This window comes from Nymphaea colorata, chromosome 12 (genome assembly GCF_008831285.2).
Source record: "Nymphaea colorata isolate Beijing-Zhang1983 chromosome 12, ASM883128v2, whole genome shotgun sequence".
Classification (NCBI taxonomy): domain Eukaryota; kingdom Viridiplantae; phylum Streptophyta; class Magnoliopsida; order Nymphaeales; family Nymphaeaceae; genus Nymphaea; species Nymphaea colorata.
The window spans coordinates 20987659-21010269 of record NC_045149.1 but is presented as its reverse complement, the minus strand read 5'-3'; the positions used below and the strand labels follow the sequence as shown (position 1 = coordinate 21010269).

The following is a 22611-nucleotide window of genomic DNA, read 5'->3' as shown; positions in this document are numbered from 1 at the left end:
ACTTGACAAACCAGGCTTGGATATATCGTCGCAGACCCGGTTCAGGTCTGAGACTCCCTCATCCAACTCGACAGAGAGTTCACTCTAACGTTGTTGGTTCTGTAAAGAGGTGAGGGAGAAGATGGCGCTCTCCTTCATCAGCAACTCTGTGACTAGAAATTATCTTCCTTTCCAAATACCATCTCCAAGAAAGTCTCTCTGTAAATTGCTCGACTCCAGTAGGCACTTGAAGGATGCTGTCCCTGTGTGCTCACCACCTGCCCTCTTCTGCAGAAGCCAAGGCTTCGCCTCTCTACGAAGAAGCGCTTCTGCCATCTCTCTGCAACCTGCAAACTACGAGGTGTTCTTTCTTATCTTATGCATTTTTTTCCTTCATAAGTTCACCCATCATCTAAATTTTCCCTTTATGTACATAATTTCGTCGCCTTTACCTTGGTAGCATTTTCTCGAAATGATTCTGTTAACTCTTCATAGTTCATACTATTAGCTCTTGTACTGAGAACGGTGCTTTTCTGCCTCTGTTCGAATCAAACAACAACGTAATTTCTTAAATTCACATGGAAAAGAACAATGCTGCCTTCTTCCTTCTTCTTTTTAGTTGGGTGGACGTGGATGGGGCGGAGAGAAAGAAGTGGCTAATATCCAATATGACAATTTGTTACAGTTTTCTGACAGTGCTACGGAGTTAGAATTGCGAATCCCACTTATGGGGGATGCTTTTCGGTACTCAGAAGGTATTCTAGTGGACACAGATGAGAGCTCCTTGATAATCAAGTTCCGGTCCCCTAGCTCTGTACAGACATTGATGGAAGTTGGTAATCTATATGACAGGATAAAGCCTGCTGAGACGATCTGGTTAGTTCATATGATTGGATAATACTGGATATTACCAGGAGAATTGCATAATCTACTCAATATTAAGAAGGCAGACGCAACTTACTAAATAATTGTTGGTTTTTGCGTTGTTCTTTTTCAGGTATATTGATGAAGATCAATTGGTGGTAAACCTGAAAAAGCATGATCCTGACTTGAAATGGCCTGATATTATGGAAACGTGGGAATCTCTCTCCACAGGAGTGATGCAACTTCTGAAAGGCACATCAATATACACAGTTGGCAATTCCAGTGAGATGAACTGGGAAGTCGCTAAACAGCTTGCATCTGGTCTGGGGTACGAATGTTCTTATATATCTTCTAGCAAGAGTACAAATATGTAGCTGAGGTTACATTGCATCACTAGGGGAAAAAAAAAATCAGGGCGTTTGGGAAAGTGAGGTCCAAAGAAGGTAGGTTATATTTCACTAATCAACGTGAAGTGGTTGCATGAATGACCGAAGATGCCAGAACACTCTGAATTGTCCAAAATTTTATCATTTATTAGTCTTGATTCAACTCAAGTGGAACTTTGTGAAAAGTTGAAAGCATAATTCAGTTGATGAGCCACATGGTTAATGTATATCACCTGTTTTGGTACTTCCTTTGCATTGACCATATCAGAACATTACATTTACTGCTACTGCCTTGATGTCCGCAGACTTCTTGCCAGCATTACAAGCTTGTTGTGTGTTCACAAGTTGCATGTGCTCTACTATTACATTTTTATCATATCCTTCCTAGTTGAGCTGTCTATGTACGTTCGCAATTTGCCTTCTGTATTGCGCTTAAAAATATGGAATAGTTGTTAGTTAACCAGATTTTTAGTCAACGATTGTTTATTCACCATTCAGTATTGCATCAATCTCCTCATACGAGAAGTGATGTGACCGTGAGCACGTTAACTCCAGCTTCTTATGTAGACAAGAAGGATTGACGAACTTGAAACTAGCTACAGTAGTTAGTAGCTAGTAACTGAACTTCAGAAAGCTGGATTTCCCTATATAGATTCAAAATATGTAAAACCTGTCAGATAAAAATTTGATGCTATTGGCAGTATAATATGTTGGAACACGATCTCAATTTATTTTCTATTTTTTCTCATTGGCCTACAACTGGAAATGGTGGTTGCGTTATGCCTACGTGAAATTTTCTTCTGCTTTCCTTTTCAAAAAGCAGATGTTGGACACATAAATGATGGAAAGAACACAAATCATCTTCAAATTATATTCTAACCCATCTTGCTTATACTGTGAGTAATTCATTCTCCTTTTCAGGATATTCCTTATAATTATCTAGAAGAAACTTTGGATTTTTGAATTCTTATTCCATGTGAAATATTTGACTTGGGCACAGTACCCTTTTCTCTTTTTTCCTGATGTAAAGCAGTGGTGGCATAAAGGTGAATCAATAAGTTGGCGAGACAAACATGTGTTAGAGACTAGAGATACTCTGCCTATTCTTAACATTTTTCATCTTTATATTACTTATGTTTATGCTTCAATAATGCTTGCCTTTTTAATTTTCAATATGTTCTGCTCCTTCTGAGTATACTCAAGAATTGGTTAAAGAATATGAAAAGGATGTATTGTTAGATCAGATATCTTCACTTGGAGGTTCTACAGAAACAATAATTTCCTGTAAATGAATTCACTATTATTTCTACTTGAGCTTGTCATTTGCAGACAGGTTCTAAGTATTATTTGTTAGTTCAGCTTCTTAAATGTTTATTAAACTCTTAATATGATGGCATTCATTGGCATCTACTTTTTCTAACTTTTCAGGTATGCTCCTCTTAACACAAGTGAATTGCTAGAAACAATTGCAAGACAAAGTATTGATACATGTGAGTTGCACCATGAGCCTATTACCTCAGTTTGTGTTAGTTGACATTATGCAGGCTAGCGGAGATGAGCCAATTCCTCTGTCCTTATAATATTGGTTGTTTCCGTTGTGTTCCATATGATTTACTTAGGAGTTAGGACTAACTAAATCAAATGGCTCCACAGCCTACTTGCTGCAGTAGGGTGGAACATTGCAAGCAGAAACATGAACTAGAATGTTAGACCGGTAGGAAATGAAATTCAGTTGGATTTGCTACCCAATGTTGTTTCATGTTCCTTAGAAGTGGATCCAGTTCTGCTCTTCCCATCCTAATCAACGGTTTATACCAGATCTGGATAAATATCTCAAAGTTTTCTAGTTTTTGGCAAGTGTTTGACTTGGGAAACCGCTGTTATTCAGGACACTCACTGATTAACAATTTTGCAAATATGCATTAATATGTGCTCTCTTCCAGGGATAGCTTCAGAAGGTGCGGATTCTGTTGCAGAAGCTGAGGGAGCAATACTGGAAAGTTTAAGTAGGTATCGTCATTAAACTGAAAATCAGCTCATATGGAAATAAGTTATTGTTTAAACTTTAAACTACTACAATTTCTGACACAAAGCATTCTGGTACTACAGTCATGCTCGTGCTGTAGTTGCAACATTAGGAGGGAGCAATGGAGCAGCTGGAAGAGCTGACAAGTGGCGTCATCTATACGCTGGTTTTACAGTGTGGCTAGATCTATCTGAAGCCTCTGGTAACCTTTGTCCTTTTCTTCTCAGAAACAGATCTGTATTTAAACTCTTTATTGAGAACGTGAAGAATGCACACAGTGTGTGAGTGGCCTCTTTTCACGTTTTGTTTTTTTTAGCGGGTGATTAAAGATGATTCTACAGAGGAGATGGCCATGCATAACTTGCACGAAGTCTTCTAGGAATAAAATTATATGTGCTTTGAAATTTGAACTGATCGAAATGCCCTACATGGTAACAGAAAACTTTGTTATATGCCCATGAATTTGGAAGGAAATATTTTGGATTCCCTACTTCCTTGCCCATGCCACTATACCATGAAAGGAAGTTGGTGAACATGGCAACAGTTCAAACGCTGAAGACATGATCCCTTTAATTATTTCGTATTTTAGGTGTCATGCAAACTTTTTGACTTCTTTGCTTAATTTTGCCTTCAATTTTTTTTGAATGAACAGAAAAGTCTGCTGAGGAAGTGGCAAGAAATGTGCAAAGTAGCGACAAACATGGATACAGTAATGCAGATGTCATTGTGAGGCTGGAGCAGTGGGATTCAAACCTTTCTCAGATAGCTGCTCAGGCTTGCCTAAGTGCACTTAAAAGATTGATCCTGTCAGATAAGCAGCTGCCAGGTAAAAACCTAAAACCTTGTTTCCTTGTCAACTACTCTGGGTCATTGTAATTAATTCAAAACCAGAAATTAGATATCATAGTTTCATGTCTCAGCCACATCTACATACTCCATTTTTATTTTAGTGAGATAATTTCCCACCACCAGTGAACCAGGTTCATGGGTTTCACAAGACATGCTTGTGGTTCCCTGATACTGTTCAGTTTCTTCTTCTTTTCCTTGTCAAAATTGCATTCTTGGCGTTTCCCTTTTATAAGATTAACGTGTGTGTGTGTGTGTATATATATATATATATCCCATGCAGGGAAGAAGAGTCTTTATATCAGGTTGGGATGCCGTGGTGACTGGCCAAATATTGAACCTCCGGGATACGATCCATCAAAAGCAGTTGAAGAGTCCTCTTGAGATATCTCTCGTGGCAATTGCATGGCTGCTGGGCATGCGGATGTTTTATGTTCACGCACTGTGTATCTTGCCAGCATACTGAAAGAACTGGCATTTGCAACTGCTGAAAAGCTGGCATGCAACTGTTTTCAAATGGGCAATTCTGTATATTAATCTCATTAGCTGCAATAGTTTTTCATTACTCATCAATTGAGAACGGCTTTAAATGCGTTGGAAGAAGCTCCACTACTTTATCTTTATCTCTCTCTCTCTCTTTTTTCCCTCCTAATAAAAAAGAAACCAGCTGTATTTAGAGGAAGGGATATGACCACCCTGCATTCTTCACGCGATCTCTCATTAGCACTATTTTTTTCCTTACCAGAGGATCTTCCCGCCATCCCTCTATTGCAGCAACCGATGCAAAATCCTATATTGTCACGAGTGTACTGTGAATCTGATGCGCCCATCAGCGTCCATGGTGCTAATCTTGCATCATCAGTCGACTTTTTCCGAAAAAGAACCGGAAAGAACAAATCCGATCATTTTTAAATAGGAGAAATAAAAGTTCGATTTTTTAAAGAAAGTGTCAGCTAAGATGGTCTGGTTTCGAAAATAGCAAACAAAGCAGGCTGCAATAACACCGTAGTCACTGGACCAAAGGGTCTGGATATTGGTTGGTGCCTTCTTACAACTTAACCCAGATCTTAATAAAAAAGGTAAAAGTTCAATCTGGGCGTAAAATCAATTGGTTCATTTTGGATTATGAATTCCACATAAAGTGCACCTTGTGTGTTTGTTTCACCGCCTATGTCCCATCCCTGGTGATCTGAGATCACATGGTTTTGTACATGTAACATCGCTATTCAGATCTTCAGTTACAATACAGAACTTTTAATACATCTTCAGGTGTGAAGTCCAAAGGCTATCAAACACTACTAGTTTTTCCAAAACAATTCACAAGGAGAAAATGTAACGGTATGAAAAAGGAACCACTTACTGAGACAGGTTATCTCAGGCGGTTGGTTTGGGTGGATAAAGAGGGAAAAAATCCAAATGCATTTACTGAAGCAAGATATGATTTGTTCATGCTGCACATACCTTGAGGAAGCATGGCAAAAACAAGACGAGAGAAAAATGAAAAAGAAACCATTTTGTTTGAAATAAAGATTCGAGCGCGATTTTTATCAAACGAACTGCATTCAATTTGTGTGCACCCATCGACAGTTGTTTCCACCCGAAGACACAGATGGTGGGCCGTCTAATTCCTACATTTGAAAAAAAAAAAAAAAAAAAAAAAAGCAACCAGATTGATCCTTAGGAAGAAACCAGCTGACTTAACAGACAAAAATGTTCAATAAGGCACATAAAACTATATATACACATGTTCCTCCATAAACGAATATAGACAATACAAGCAGCAGAAGCAGTACCGCCCTTTCCTCACGGATAGTAAAAACCGATGGACAGGAAAACTTCAGAAAGAAAACAACAGCCCAAACCACATACCTTCTTCCCAACTTAGGTAAGAAATAATCTGAACAGAATAGCTCAATAACTGTCTTATAAAATAGATAACTTATTGTTCGATTATTGGTACAAGGATGAACTCCACGCAGCTTCATTAACACTCCGTTTAAAGTTTTTTTGTCAGTCGTCAATTTCTGGTTTTGCTATTCCAGGTGACTGCAAGCATAACAGCAGCCGAAATAAGAAAAAGGCATACCAAACAGAGAATGGCAGTTGAAACATGAAAAGTAACACCATTCAACAGCAAAACATCAACTATGATTAAACAAGGATTTACCGTGGTATAGAAACTAAGCTTCAGGAAAACAGGAAAGGAAAAGAAAGAGAGCCTTGCGGAAGAGAAGACTTCAGGGATTCAAGGGACGAAAATGTGCTTCCACCAAACATGTTACCCAAGGAGCAGTTTGGCAATGGAAATAGGTACTCCATGAATCTACCCTAGATGTTGGAGCAGATTCATCCTTTATTATACTATTTCATGAATCTGCCCCAATTTTTGAGGCAGATTTATGAAAATGTTTGTAACTGCTCCCATTGCCAAATGACCCTCAAATTACATCAAACCTCAAAATACAAGGAAGGATGCTACACAACTGGCTTTGGTCGCTGGCTTGAGATCTCCAAGTAGGAGTTCAGTATCCAGGGTGTGTGCATGGCAAGGGGTGATCGTGCTCCAACATCTAGACCTCCTAGACAGAGAGTCTGTGACACACAGAACCCAACTCGTTATTGCTTTCCTTTTCCATTGACGAGAGCTGTTGACTTACAACAACACAGTATGTGCAGGATGCTGATAGGTTAGGCCCATCTAAACAGAGGAAAATGGATTTCTATCCATTGGATCTTTTAGTTTCCTTTATTTATTTTATTATATAGAGCATAAATAGTAGAGCAATGTGTCCCAATTACACAAGCCCAATACAGCACCAGCAGGAGTAAGTAACATGTTATCGGCTAAATATGTTGGAAATCTTGGTGCATTTTGAATACTTAGTCCCATCAAGACAGGGTTCAAGGCAGCTCAATGCCAGATCCAGTTGCAGACTCATGCTAGATCAAATATAGCAGCAGTAGTTGTTCTCATGTTATTGATCTGGAGTCTCTACAATAAAATAAAATCACTATTTTCTAGTCCGAAGAGGAGGGGGGTGTCTAAGATCATAGGCCTGAAAGCTGGAATTAATTGGATCACACTAGTTTTACGGATACACCTTGAGAGAATAAATCAGGTGCTTTATAAACAGATTGGTTGATATCGTCTTAGAGCAAAAGAGAGAAGCAACGAGTTTATTGGATTATGAAAATCAAGTGAATTTTCATCAAAAGCTTGATGAAGGTCAGGCATTAACACTAGAAGAAAAGGATATAGATTTTACATTTCGGAAACATTTTAGACCATATCATCAAATGGCAGATCGTAGTAATATATTAATTTCTTTTTCATTGTATTTATGACTACCACATATCCGCAACGAAAATCTAGATATGACGAAACACTTGGCAATTACTGTGGCATCTAGATGTGAGGTTGAACATAAAAGGGACCCATAAAATTGATCAGACGACTACCACCATAAATCAAGGCTTTCAGTTACTATTACATAAAAACTAAACAATCAAAAACTAGTACAAATTAGAATATCCATTAAGCATATAAGAGAGGCTTTATGCAAAGTATGCTCAAAATCTCTCCAATCAGATACTAATGCCAATTAAGCACAAAGAATCAGAGATGAGAGAGAGAGAGAGAACAAATATTTACTCCAGCGGCAGGTTATATTTAAATAAGAGACTAATTTTTGGACAATATGAACCAAATATAAAAATTAATCCTGAATTACTACCATCTTAACTGTATATGAGAAAATGAAATTAGAAAGGGGAAAAGTGCTTATCCACCTTACCTTGCACTTAAAGCTCTTCAATGTAGAAATCAGCACCTCGTCACCCACTATTGACCTCAGCTTCTTAATAAAGTCATCTCGAGCTATGTTCTTACACTAAAGTCCAGTCAAAAGACACATTTTTGTTAGACTAGCAAGAAATAGTGACAAGTACTAAGTCTAGCATAAAGAGATATGCACAAGTCATGACATATTCAAGTTTTTTTTTTCCATTAAAAAAAGGCAAAGAGGCACTTTTTAATTCATTCAGCTAACTTGTTAAGGTGTGCATCTTCGGTACAATAACCACAAACAGTAGGGCCACCTATTGGGGTCGAAGCATCACATGAATGTTTAAGTGCCCTAGTGATAGAGCACCATCATCTCAAGAACAGCATTTGCGGAACAAACACAGGAATGTAAATGGCAAACTAGAAAATCAACTACTACTCAAAGAACAACAACTTTATGTGTTTCAGTAAACGGACAAACCCAAGGAATATGTGCATATTAGTGGAGGAATCCTGATTTAGTTTATCAATTGCTATTGCACCAACCATGTGCATATATATACATACATATAGAAGCTGCATACCTTGAATTTATGGTAGTATGTATCCACCAAATTTTTATTAGAAGAAGAAATCTTAGTGGATATGGCATCCAATAACATAGGGAAAGACATCCACGCTGATGTCGGAGCTTTGGAAGGCCTTAAAGAATGTCCTGAGGTTGTCCTCTCACCACTCTCAATTGTAGATGATAGTTGTTGAGGACTAGCCGACTACAAAGAAAGATCAAGGAGGCAAATGGAAATAAGGGGTTAAAAAAATTTAACCTATTAGTGGACAACATAATGGAACATTTAAACAGGATAATTAGTAGAAAGTAGAAACTGCTCATATAAATTGAATATCAATTTGTAGACATAACTTTCTTCAGATATAAAGAACAATGACGACTCGATTACAAAGAAAAGATACCAACAGATACCATAAAGCAAAAAGTTACCGAATTAAAAGTTTTTGGATTTGGTTGAACCTGGTCCCGATGATGTGTCAAATTTGTGGCTTGCGATAGTTCATGTTTACAATGATTTTGACATACCCCAGCAAAACGACCTAAAAGACAATACAGAACGATACATGTTTTATTAACTACAAAGCCAACCACGGTTTGGGCAATCATACTGGTATTCGATTATAACATGGTAAAAAAATGTAAAAATACAGGAGAAAAATCACCTTTGGAATCTGGGGGAACCACAAAGCTCACTAGATATTCAGGGTATATATGTGTATTCATATGACAGTTCCACACTATATAATAGTTTGGTTTTTCAATGTCATCTACGCCACTATCAAATTCCTCGTTACTGGGCTGAAACTGTTTAGAACCCTGAGGAACTTGTTCCATATTTCCCATAATCACACGACATAAAACCATATGTTGTACATGATTTTCATCACCATCAACAAAATTAGCACTGCAACACAGAAAAAAGTAGAACTAGAATCAAGAGAACTGAAAAATATATATTGCAGGTGGTAAATTGTCTCGTTGAGTGAACGTGTGCCATCCACACTCAAAGCTCTTAACCTGATAGGTGAGCAATTTGCTGGTAGAAGATGAACCCCAATACCATGAGCCATTCTACAGCTAGGAAGTTCGATATGCCCAAATCCATGCAACATGATCTCCAATGCTCCTTTAGCAACAGGAAACCAAGCACGACGAACATTTGCAATCCCATGCTTTCTCCTCGTAATTTCAATTTGATTTTGGAATGATTGAAGCTTAGCATTTGCAAAGTTATTTGTAAATGGATTGCAATAGATCCCGATGATGCAACTTGCACTGATAAGTGCACCAAATCCTGCAAGAAACGTGCTCTTGATTTCATTGAATTTGGCATCATTAACTGGCAAAACCAATTTCTCATTCATCAACTTTAAGTCAGGAACCTGTGAGATATATTTGATGATTTCAGATGTTGGGGATATTGATTTCCTGGTTGCAAGCTCAAATGAGCCGCTTTCGTCCATAGCTTCTTTGATTTCTATGCCTGTGTTTGAACATGCAACTTTGTCTTGCACTGCCTCCATATCACCTTCAGGTGTTGCTTTCATACTGATGTGTTTAGCATCACTGACATAAATTTTGCGATCTTCTGCCTTTGAACCATTAGTTCCACTGATGTCAATATTGCAATGTATCTCAATTTCACGTGTTCCATTAGGTTCTGGAAATTTATAATGCTCCTCTTTTCCTGAATCTGCATAGCACCTGATGCACTCATAGCTGCTTTCAGAAAATAACTCGGGAAAGAAGCACCTGCCGGACTCATCAATCCATGCAATTGGTCGTTGAAATCCTCTTTTTAGATCAAACATGGTCATATACGAAAAATCTACTAAGGTGCATTGACTTTGAAACACAACTTCTACCACAGTTTTTTTACATTTAAAAGCTTCCTTGAAGATATGGATACAATCAACCGGCATATCGTCCCATTCTCCAGTCTGATAGTACATGACTCGCTGGGGCAATCCACTTTTCATAAAATTCATATAATTTCTTAGCAGCGACTTGCCAGAGCAACATCTGCAGCAACTTCTGTAGCCTTCTGATGTGGCTCTCTTGCAGCGCTTATTGGGGGATAACTTTGGGCTAGTTGCAGCAGCAATAAAATAAGCTGCACAACGAACTGCACGCTTTCTCTTCAAGCCAACCAAAACTTTCCGGCCATCAGCCAATCCCTCTGCGTTCTTCACTTCCATTTTTATCTACAAATACTAAGTAACCAATCACTAGATCCACCACCGCTAGAAGAAGCACGACAGTAATCACGTATTTACAAGGTTATACTGTACCGTTCTGTAGCAACCACCCTGTTAGCAAAAAGAACATGAAAAAATTAATACTGAGAACTGAGAAGGTTACCATAATAAAAAAAAACGTATTGCTGCCTAAGAACAACTAGAAAATAATTGATTCTAAATCATAAAAAAATCATCCTGTCCGTTACTGTTATTAGGAACTACTGACGAACCAAAGAGAGGATACATACAAGCTCCGTCCATCAGAAGGAAAATTAACCGATCGTGCAATTTCACAATTCTAACAGCGAACGTTGAAAATGAATACATAAATTAAGCAAATCACAAATGAACTCTCATGCAATAGCACATTAAACCACGCAAAACATGAAAATGCAGAATCAAGAAGAATAAAAAGTCAAAGAAGAAATATTGACACAGTCAACAAGAGAAGCACAATCACGGAAGCACCAAACCTAGAAAAAATGAACTTTATCCAATCGGAAGCTCATGCGCGAAATGAAAACATAGAACCACTATCCACAGAATCATACCCTGACAATAAATCGGTCCAAAATCAGAAGCATGGCCAATTCAATCATCAAAAACAGTGAAAACGAACAGAAAAAAGGCCGTTAGTCACGCCATCAACCCGATTTGACAAGGAGCGACGGAAATTTTGATCAACAAGACACACCAGTTGAATGCCTCTAAAAAAACACAAAAAAAATATCCATAAAACGAAAAAACGAGAGAAAAATTGGCGAGGCGATCACCAGGAGCGACGCACGGACAACGATTCTCGGATCTCCATCTTCTTTTTTCCTCTCTGATGAATTGATTTCCTCCTTCCATTCGCGCAGAGAGAGAGAGAAGAGAGGGGAGGGAGAAACCCTACGAGGGAGAAGCGGGAGTCGTCGTGGGGGGAGACGGAGTGCGAAGCGACGTCGTTAAGAACCTAACGGCCGTCACCCGTCGCTTTCATCCTCGTTTCTTGATCCCAAAGCAATCCTTTAAAAAAAAAATCGTATTCATTAAATTAATCGGAGAAAAAAAAACAAAAAAAAAAAAAACTCTTTCTTCCTTGCGAGTCTTCCTGCTGTTTCTGACTTTTCTATCGTCGTTTGACGCAGACGCGTTTTACTTTAATGCCGAGAAATACGACTTTGATTTTGAAAATATCTGCCTTTTAAAATACGTTATTAACAATCGGTATCTTCGACTTGGACCAAACCGGTTTATGTCGGCTGATATTTTAACAAAATAACAGCAATAAACAACTTTTTATTTCAGAAGTGACGGACAGAAGCCTGTTTACAAGCTGATCTAGCATGTGGTTCGTGTTTCCAGAACAAGTTTTAAACTAGTGTTTACAATATTGCTTTTAATGATTATAAAATAAATGTATATTAAGAAAAAAGTTAAAAGTTTGCATATTTGAAAAAAAATATTAAATTTCAGAAACAAGTTAAAAGATTGCAGATGATTGATCATGTATAAGATTCGATAAAATGGAAAAAGGAAAAAAAATAATTATTGGATTGATGATGTCTTATTTGTGGCTGATATATTTGTCACAAATATGTCCAACGATTGATATTCTTATTTCTTCAAATGAAAATATCAGCTCAATGGTTCAATACCAACTTACGTCACTGACAAAATTCAACAATTATATATATATATATATATTGGTGTATTCAATCAACCTTTTGAGTCTGCGTTAGGACACCGACTGAGCTAAATTCCTCGATGTTTCAGACGAAAATACCAATTCTTTTTAAAACATCTGTAAAAAAAAATTGTTTATTGTCGTAAAACATGTTTTTTAACCCAATATTATGTTGCCAATCATTTTGTTGGCGATTCTTTTACGTTTATTTTACCTCATATTTATTGCTTTTTAGTTTAAGTTTGTTTGTTTCTCGGCTGTTGGATTGATTAGTGGGCCAATGTGATCAAGGAGCTTTTGTTTTTGTGTGAAATTAAACTGGGTCGGGCCCAAAAGGATCCAGCCAAGTCCTATCAGTGATTTGAAGTTTTGAATTTTTATGTTTTGTTTCAAGATAATAACTTATTGTTATTGTTTCGTGAATCTATTTTAAAAAAATGAGAGAGATTGACGATATCATATAACATGAATCTTTTTTACTTTTTTAGACAGATTCATTAAACAGTAACAATATGTTATTGGTACCAAACTTGTTATTGTTTCCTGAATCTATTTTAAAAAAATGAGAGAGATTGACGATATCATATAACATGAATCTTTTTTTATTTTTTTAAACAGATTCATTAAACAGTAACAATACGTTATTGGTACCAAACTTGTTATTGTTTCGTGAATCTATTTGAAAAAAATGAGAGAGATTGACGATATCATATAACATGAATCTGTTTTATTTTTTGAGACAGATTCATTAAACAGTAACAATACGTTATTGGTACCAAACTTGTTATTGTTTCGTGAATCTATTTTTAAAAAATGAGAGAGACTGACGATATCATATAACATGAATCTGTTTTATTTGTTGAGACAGATTCATTAAACAGTAACAATACGTTATTGGTACCAAATGACCTCTCTCAAAACAACCTTTTTGTTTTTTCTCTTCGTACTTTACCTTGTTAGCACATCTAAGATCCCCATAGATGTTGTAAATATTAATGAAAAAACTAATAAACTAGATGTAGCTAACCGCATGCTAGCGTCAAAAAAATCTTGAAAAACACATTTAAAAAATATGGCAGTAATAGAAAACATATTTTTTGAAATCTTAATCGTTAAATTAATAAATTTTAACCATATTATTCTTGAAAAACGTCAGGAAATGATTCCAGGTCTTCAACTTGACACCATCAACATTTTCACAAACTCTTCCCATTTTTATACAGCTTTATATGAAATATTTCTTTCTTTCCTTTAATTTCGTCCATCACTTGTCCTATCTCTTTATAAAAGCAAGATCTATACGCATGATTAGCACCAATATAAGATAAAAAGATTGTGAATAGATTAAAATGAAAAATCATATGCTTTGTCAAAAAATTTTGCCTCACCTCAAAGGTCCACTCATAGGAAACAAAATAAAATACATAAATCCACCCATGAATTCTCAAAAAGTTGAGTTTATTTTTTTTTTTTGAATGTTTCTTTTAAGGGGAAACCACTTTCAGTGTAAAACCCCCCAAAGCCATATCCTTCATATGTTTTAAGGTTCTCGCTTATTTCAGAGATTGAGTGGATTCACTAACAAAGCCAGTGGTACTCATTTAATACCTTTAATTTATTTCGAGCATTTACATGTATAACAATTAAATATATCAAAACATTAATATATATATTAAACTAATTTTGTGGGGTTGGTGTGGGCAATTGCCCGCACCAGCTACCATATAGCTATACCACTCAGTAGATTTATGGTATATCATTGGACTAGACATTACATTTGACACCGTTAGCGGCCTAGAGTGCGCACCAGATAACTCAAGGGTATGAGGTTTTTTTTTTTTTTTGTTGCTATTCACGGTGTGTGATCGTCACACATTTTCTCTTAAGAAAATATTTTCTTGGGTACTTGTTGTCGACAAGTCCCGTTTTGTCAAAGATATTTTTTCCCTGACCATGGAATCCGTGAAACCATAGGGAAGAGAGAAGGATAGCTATAGACGTCATGCCTTGTTTTGGACCATGCATTATGTTCAACGCATTTATAAAAGCGGCCTTACAGTTTCAAATTTGCACAACTGTTCCCTCAAAAAGATGGCGCATGTGATTGGGATGGGCAGAAAATTGGAAGCATGATTGTGATATATGATAGTCATGGGATATGTCCTAACTTTTTTTTTTTCTCTCTCTCCAAGAGTTATATAAATGATCAAAGTGAAAGGAGAAAGTGACTGCAATGTTTTTCCACTCAATTGTATAAAAAACAACCAAATTAGGTGCAGCAAGACACATGAGTGCTTCTAGAGAGAGAAAGAGAAAGTTGTATGACACCCAAAAAAATTTAGTGTCTTATTTAAAGATTATGAAAAACCTTGAGGGGGCGTTTGGATGACACCTTCCTTTAAACAAGTTTTTCATTGAGTTGTAAAACTTTTTTATTTTTTTTCGGTGACACGTCCAAAACATGGTTTTTGAATTATTTACATGGAAACCAGGTTTTTATTTTTTTTCTTTTTTCTTTTTACAAAATCCAGACCTTGTCAAAATTAGGTTTTCCTCAAACCCAATTTTGATGGCACATAGACACTCCATCAACCTGGTTTTGAAGGCAAACACAAGTTTTGCCTCCAAAACTTGGATTTGAAGTGCCACCAAACACCCATTGAGGACTTACAAAAAAAAAAAAGCGACCGATTGTCTTGATTTCTAACCATTTTGGCGTTGAAACCAAAACTCCTAAGTAAGACAGCACAATAAGTCAAGCCAGCTCGAGCTCGAGTCAGTTCTTCACCAGAAGCTTAGCGTGACCAATGGTGTAGCGACACACCAGCTTTTTATTTTTATTTTTTTATTTTTACATTGGTAAATTCAATATTATATATATATATATATATATATATATATATATATATAATATAGTATAAATGTTTCTAACAAATGCCGATCAGCCAATTTTTCTAGCTCCCGAATGATGATTGGGAAAGATGATCTAAAGTCAAGCGAATATCACGAGGCACACCTATCTCATCAGACGCCCTTGACATTATCTCACTATTAATTATTTTATATTGCTCCAACTTTTAGGACATGTTTGATGTACATAAATTTTACTGCAAGTTTTTGTATGACTTTTTCTTTTCAAATCATAAAAAAAAAAAACTCTGGTAAATTAGATGGAACAAGTTAATTTTACCTGCGCAAAAAAAGTCGAACCCTCTAAGATCTGACTTTTTACCATAAATTTTTTTTCATGGTAACTTTAACGCTCTAAATTTCACCTTGACATCAAATGGGGCTTAAAAAGGAAAGAAGAAGGAAAGAAAGTTTACTCTTCTAAGTGGTGGGTTGTAATTCTCTTGCTCGTTGCGCTTCTAATCGTTACTAATCACCCAACACGGCGAGCAAGATACGGGATAAATTCGAATAGGAGAGAAAACATCTTATGTTCATAAGTTCTGTCCTTCCAATTTATACATGCTCTAATGACTCGTTAATGAGTGAGCGATTTAAATTACCGAGAGGTTTAAATTTCATTTTTTGCGTTCGAATCAACATAAGGAGGAGCAGTAAAGATTGAACTCTTTGCGTGTCAAGCCAAGTTCGAATTTAATTGGCTGAAAAATTGAAGCAAATTAAGCAAACGCTTCCATGAGTTGTTTCATTCACGTTAGCTAATACGAATACGAAACGACATGTTTAGGACAGATTTTTTTAGGTCCACACCGACACATTAAAAGTTGCGTGCGCCATGCGCATGGGAAGGAAGGATATTTTGGTAATTTGTTAAAAAGAAATGTCTTTTATAATATTTTTATTTTTTTTATTTTCATTTTTTGTCTTTACAAAAAGTTTTTTTCAATACGAATTAAAGGTATTTTAATCATTAACTATACTGTGACATGAAAATTCATGTATTAGTACGACACATATATAACGAGGTTGGCTCCACCATTGGTGGTGAGATGACTAGTAAATTTTGTCAATTGAATTTAAATTAGATATACTCTTAATAATATTTGTTTTTTTTATATTTATATATTTAGATTCGAATTCAAATTGAAATACCTACAAAAAAAAAAAAGTCTGAGTCTGAATCCAAAATTTGATTTTAAGATTAGGATATGAAATGTCCTAATCTGACTGAATTTCAAAATATAATGACCGTTGGGTATATCATATTTATTTAAAAGTAAATTTCACTAGAGTCTGAGTCGGAATCGGATAAGACATTTATGTTTATCTAAGTCCGAATTTGATCATATGTCATTTCTTAACTTCTTATCTCATTTCTTAAATCAAACATTATTTTCTTTTCCATATTTAATTTTTTCAGGTGGTTTGATAAGATATCTGATCCAAATCGATCTGATATATTAACATCCCTATAAGATGGACAGACATGTAAAAGGCACATTGTTAGATCAATTACGTAAGTGTTACTTTTTATAAACATCGCATAACATAACAACACTTTAGTTGATGAGTGTACTCAAATAAGTCTCAAAGCAGCCATGAACTCTAAGGGTAAGCAAAATAAAGAAAAACAGTGGCAAAATAAGAACTTTGTGATTAAGTAACATTAATATGAGAAGTTTTAAATTTAAGAAAAACCAATACATATTAAATTAAATTTCATGTTCAATCTAATGCACAGATAAAATAAACTATATTTGTCCGCGTAAAGAACTCACACTTGGCTAAAGAGGGGTGCAAATGTAATCTCGAGAAGAGTGTTTAAGATTTTCCGACACTTGATCAGGTCCTAGATGCTTTGTGCCTTGAACGTGCAGAACACTTCCTGGACTCATTGCTTGTTTTCAAATGAATAAATACGTTGGGTTTCCCAATCAAACACCCAAAATAATTCAAAGATAAAGGAATCCTTTTACCAAGTTCATCATTTCTTGAGCTCCACTACAGACCTCCTCCTTCTTCTCTGAATAACAGAGAAACCGCTCTTCTGGTAGCAGACCGTGTCATCTGCCAGGCACAGATCTTTCCATTGCTTCAATCTTGAGGAGGGTTGCAAACAATGTCAGTTCCAGGGCATCTAAAATGCACTGATGAGTTATGTCCAGGCTGAATCCACGGATAAAAGAAGGAATGAAGAAACTTACAATCAGACTAACTCATTTGCATCCTCAGTTTTGTTGCCGCTGAACGCCTTCAATTCAACTTAAAGTGTCTTAAAACAGACCAATCTAGCCATTTGTGTATATTCTTGTAAGCTGCATATTTTTTTTGTGCATTAGAAGAAGGATTGTACATCTGCATATTTCTCAGTTTGCAGTAGCTTTTAAACATTAAGGTGCACCTTCAAACAACTCAGGACCCCAAAGACAGAGGGAATAGGAAGGCCTTTAGGCCTTGTTTCGGGCGAACGGGATGAACTTCCCTCTCACTCAAAACAGTAAGTGCACCCATATGCCTCCGCGATCAAGTTCATATTCAATCTCTGTAGTGAACTTGATGAGAAACCGTTTGAAAAGGCAGATAAACTAGAGCCAAACAGGCAAAAAAACTCAATTTGGTTCTTTCAAGTTTCAAGCCAAACAGAAGAGACCAGAAAGTTGAAACTTTCATAAGATCACAACATAACAGAAGGAATATTACATCGGTCTTTAAGGAAGAAAGGAAGAAAACACAGGCAAGGAGCGTCTCCTATGGCAATTAAGCAGCTGCAACAAGAGATTACCATTCAGCACGTTGAGCATCCCATGTTTCTTTTCCTACCATTGGTTGCATGTTGCTTGGAATCGGCTGCAAAGAAGGAAGCCAAAAAATACAGCCAAATGGTGGTGCAAACTACAGCAGCCAACCTGCCAAACACAAGCAGGCAGACCAAGAGCACCACCAGCGCCAAAGGCCAGCAATCAACCTGCCTGAGCCCAAACCGAGCAGCCAACCTCTGGCGGAGACCCGCACCCGTCTTCTCTTTCCCCTCTGAACCTTCCCCATGCCTCCCTCCCCCATTGTTGGTATCGGCCTTCAGCACAGACCCAGCTGCCTTCTGAGCAGGCTTGGCTGGTTTCATGGCAGAAGCTCGCAGGCTCCTTTTCTGTCGATCTTCACGTGGCTTGGCCATGGCGCTGCCACCTTCTGGTGCCGCTTTCTTGAGCCTGACCACAACAGGAGTCCATCCATTAGAACTGGAGTAAGCAAACCTGATGAGGATGTTATCAGTCTGTGCTGCACCCAGCTGAGACAAGACCTTCTGCGCCTTGGAATGGAGCTCATTGGAGACGCTGGAAAACTTGTCCAGCCCTCTGGAAGAGAAGGGGTTCTTGCGCCTCTTGGTTGATTTCTTGGGGAGCGACTGGTAGCTCTCCCCCACCTCTTCATCACAATCTGCAACGGAAGCCCTTCCACAGAACATCATCTTTTAGAGAGAGAAAGACAGATTGTTGTATCAGATATGCGTGTAAGAAGGCAAAGGCAACGGCTCTTTTCTTCAAGAGAAACGTGTGAACGGATGGACTAATTAAAGAGACGAGCTTCTCGGGCCATCTGGTCATGACTGTAGTTCTAGAAGACAGGGCAGCTTGGGTTTAGTTAGTCCTTTAATCGTCTGCAGTCAATAGCAATCAATAACTCCAGCGGTCAATTGCAATGCGTTCTAGAACATTGTTCTAACACAAAGTCAAAGTCTTCCAAACTGATCCCGATCCACACTAATAAGTAATTTTTTCAAGGGAAAATCTTCGTTTCAATCTTAACTAGTTGAAAATTAAACTTATACCATTCTTTGTTTGGGGGAGTTATTCTCAAAGGACTTAATTTTTCCCTTCTTTCAGGGTCTAGAGTTGATTCGAGATTAGATCGAGAGTAGAAAGTGGGTAAAGAGTAGAACACCTGTTGTCGTAGGAGCACCAATGAGAATCAAACTGATGACTAGACTTTCACCAATGCGTTAATCACACCTTGGTACGATGAATCATATATGTATCATTATTTGCCTTGAAAAAAAAAAAGTTTTTGTATGTAATGTAAGAAATGCCTTTTTAAATAACGTTAAATTTCAAAATATCGTTCATAACTACATGATGTATGAAGGAAAAAGTATTAAGATGAAGACCCAGGTCCTTGTATCAAGTCCCAACCACTCCGTAGCTTGTCCTCGAAGCTCAAGGGACATTAATTTTCTGAGTCCTGCACTATGGGGAGGCACCATAAATGCAACAAATTAAACAAATGAGGCCTCCTTATTCAAAAGTAATTTTTTTTTTGTAGTGGAAATACAATAAAAAGATGAAGTAAATAATAACTGAGTAGGTGGAAGCTAGGGATAGAGGTGCTAATAGCCAACAACTTAGAGATGAATAAGGAGGAAAACCAGACATAAAATATATCGAAATTCGCCAAAAGTCTACAGAATTGTTTGAAATATAATAGGACATGGGATTTATGGAAGGAGCGACGGCATGTGACGAGCAAGAAAATAAAACCTCAAGAATTCTTGATTTGCTAAGAGCTTGACCAGACTTCGTGGTTGGCAAACCCGAGAAGCAAAAAAAAATTATGATAATAAACGTTCCTGCATGTAAAGCAGCACCTTTCTTGCGACTCTGTCTTTCAGATGCCAGCGTGAGGTCATTTACATTTTAAAACTCCATCCGCTTATATATATATAAAATTAATAACAGTTGCTACAAGCGCGTAGCAATAATTCATGACAAAACAATAATTTTATAATGTTTTTAATGTATGTTGTTCTTGCAGTCATCTGGCAAAAATCCGGCATCCCAAAGATTGGAATTCTTTGATATATGTTAATTATTGAAAACCTGAACATGTTATATGTTCCAAGAGACGACAGGGAAACTCTAGGGAGGTGGCTTTGTAGGGCACTATAGTTGGCAAACTCGCCCATCTGAGTCCTGAGTTGTTTGAGTCAGTTAGGATCATCTATTTATTGAGTCATGGTTCGTGATCGTCGAGTCAGCTAGGATCATCCCTAAATTACATGTTTTTTTGTTGTGCCCTGCTAAATAATAAAGTTTGTTATTGTTTGAAATGTGAAATATCACAATCTTTACTATATATATATATAAATATTCATATCACATGTTATTTCATTTTAATTGATACAAAAATCAAACATTAAGTCTTGACAGACTTATTTTTTTTATTTATTTATAGAAAAAAAATGCACTATAAAAGTTTAGGACCTAACCCAAGTGCATCGCTGAATCAACTCATCTAACCAGATGACTCAATCTTGGGCCTATATGAGTTTCAATCATGGGTTTGCCAACTATTTGGGGCACCAGCAGGTGACACATCTTCCCTGAGCACACAAAAACCAAAGCTGGCGTCATATTCGTGCATAAAATTTTATGTGTCAGTATGGTTAATGACAAAAGTACCTCTCAAAACAAGTTTTTGATAAGATAAAAATGAAAAAAGAAGAAGAAATAACTATAAATAATATATTTTTTTAATTACAAAAACATCCCCCTTCTTTTAAAAGAAGTGAGTTTAATTACATACTAAAAAAACTGCTAAATCTAAGAAAATCATGATCTGTTTGACATTTATGCATGTGATACGACCTCCTTTCAAGGCCAAATAATTAATGCGGCCGGTGCATTGAAAAATATGGGTGGATCAGCACCCCACCGCTATGAACAACACTATGAAATAGCTCAATAATGGGGTGTGTTAACATCAAAGTTGGGATTGGGAAATCTTCACCTCAATGCCTATAATAATCCTTGTGTTGCAGTCTTATTAGGAACATCAAACCGGCTTTTGCTGTTCTCACAAACATTTGGAACCGTGGCCGGAACTAGGAAATTTTCGTCACAGGAACTGAATTATAGTTTTAAGATTTTAACAAGGGCCGAAATATAATTTTTCAAATTTTTATACAATTTAAACCAAATTTTTTAAAACTTATAAGTAAAATTTTGATTTTTTAAAATCCAAGTGGAAGCCATGACCCCTGCCGCCCCCCTAAGCGCGGACCTAATACACACCATGACGACCTTTCTCTGTTCTCTCTTTCCTTCCGCTGATCGAAACCAACTAATTACAGAAGCATGACAAAGAGAGATTCTTGAACTGGTAATGGAACTTTTTCACGATGATCTTCACAAAGAGAAACAGACGTGCTGGTTTAAAATTTGTGGTGTCTTATCAGAAAAAGCTTAAGAAAGTTTTGGAGTTTAAAAAAATGCAGAAACATCAAAGGATATGGACAGAATAGAAACCGCACATTTGCTTTTCATTAAAACAATGGCAGGAACAAGCTTTTCGAAAACAAGTGATCTTGAAAAGAAGATGCTTCCCTCTGCATTAATCAGCTTTCGAAAAATTTTGCCATGAAAATCATGATATTTTCAACAAGAACACTATTGTAGATTTCCTTTCCCCAAGTCGTCCTCATTATAAATTCTTTAGATGTTAGATAGAAGCAAGTGACAGAGCCAGAAAAATTCACTAGAGGGGCACCTGTTTAAAAACATTTATATCTGGAAAGGCACATATATATGCATAAAAGTAAATATTGAATTTGCCAATGCAAAAATAAAGGAATTTTAAAGAGCTGGTGTGGTCAACTGCCCACAGGAGCCCACATGTGGCTACACCACTGGACAGAAGGGGGCTATATTTTCTACCACAATTCAGAAGGTTATTCCTAGGCACTAAAGCAAAAGAAAAAACACAAAGAGTTGAATATGGCAATACATTAACATTCATAAATCCAACCTCAATGTTCCTATCTTTTATCTTTCCTTTTTCTGTTCCAAAATCAATTTCAAACATGTTTGTCCATCCCTTCTTAAAAGAAAAAAGAAAGAGCTTTTAGTGGCACAAATTCTATAGAAATATTTAAGTGGTTCAGATTTCAAGCATGTGAAAGGGAAGTCATGGAAGGAAAAAAAAAAGGGTAATCTCGGGCAGCAAGCTTCATCTTAAACATTTTAAGTGATAGATTTTTTAATGATTCTATTAGTGGATCCCAACCTGGCTCTTAGCAGTTCGAATTCATTCTCTCTTTAGGTGATTGTGAATAGAAGAGATGGGTGACAAGGTTGATGTTCTGTCATGATGATATGATACTACCCATCTATTTCGTGAATTGGATTTTATAAATTTAAAGATTTTGGGATCCCACAGAGTTTTGTACTTTCATGAAACATTGTCATTGAAGATGAATTCTGATTTATTATTTAAGTGTTGGTGGTTGGAAGTTTGCGGATGACAATACTTAATAGTTTTGAGAAGTATAGCTGTTTTGAAAATT

General features: G+C 36.7%; 3 protein-coding genes across 5 annotated transcripts; 1 reads left to right on the top strand and 2 right to left on the bottom strand.

Moving 5' to 3' along the window:
• The first annotated feature begins 44 nt into the window (after window positions 1-44).
• LOC116265477 (probable inactive shikimate kinase like 2, chloroplastic) lies at window positions 45-4724 on the top strand. The gene is made up of 8 exons (XM_031646083.2): window positions 45-340; window positions 665-855; window positions 977-1171; window positions 2658-2719; window positions 3173-3239; window positions 3339-3457; window positions 3908-4081; window positions 4385-4724. The coding sequence occupies exons 1-8, from the start codon at window positions 122-124 to the stop codon at window positions 4483-4485; spliced, it is 1128 nt and encodes a 375-aa protein (XP_031501943.1). The 5' UTR covers window positions 45-121; the 3' UTR covers window positions 4486-4724.
• A 1074-nt stretch (window positions 4725-5798) lies between these two features.
• LOC116265476 (inactive poly [ADP-ribose] polymerase RCD1-like) lies at window positions 5799-11630 on the bottom strand. Of its 2 annotated transcripts, none has more exons than XM_031646081.2 (7): window positions 11470-11630; window positions 9474-10765; window positions 9119-9360; window positions 8886-8995; window positions 8470-8658; window positions 7896-7991; window positions 5799-6147 (listed from the first exon to the last, which is right to left on the bottom strand). In XM_031646081.2, the coding sequence occupies exons 2-7, from the start codon at window positions 10652-10654 to the stop codon at window positions 6112-6114; spliced, it is 1854 nt and encodes a 617-aa protein (XP_031501941.1). In that variant the 5' UTR covers window positions 10655-10765; window positions 11470-11630; the 3' UTR covers window positions 5799-6111. The 2 variants fall into 2 exon arrangements, with proteins under 2 accessions (XP_031501941.1, XP_031501942.1); XM_031646082.2 differs by having other exon boundaries at window positions 8916-8995.
• Window positions 11631-17919: 6289 nt separating this feature from the next.
• On the bottom strand, window positions 17920-18872 carry LOC116266010 (uncharacterized). Of its 2 annotated transcripts, XM_031647051.2 has the most exons (2): window positions 18574-18840; window positions 17920-18481 (listed from the first exon to the last, which is right to left on the bottom strand). In XM_031647051.2, exons 1-2 carry the CDS (start codon window positions 18702-18704, stop codon window positions 18061-18063), a joined length of 552 nt encoding a protein of 183 aa, XP_031502911.1. In that variant the 5' UTR covers window positions 18705-18840; the 3' UTR covers window positions 17920-18060. The 2 variants fall into 2 exon arrangements, with proteins under 2 accessions (XP_031502911.1, XP_031502910.1); XM_031647050.2 differs by having other exon boundaries at window positions 17920-18872.
• Window positions 18873-22611: the final 3739 nt, after the last annotated feature.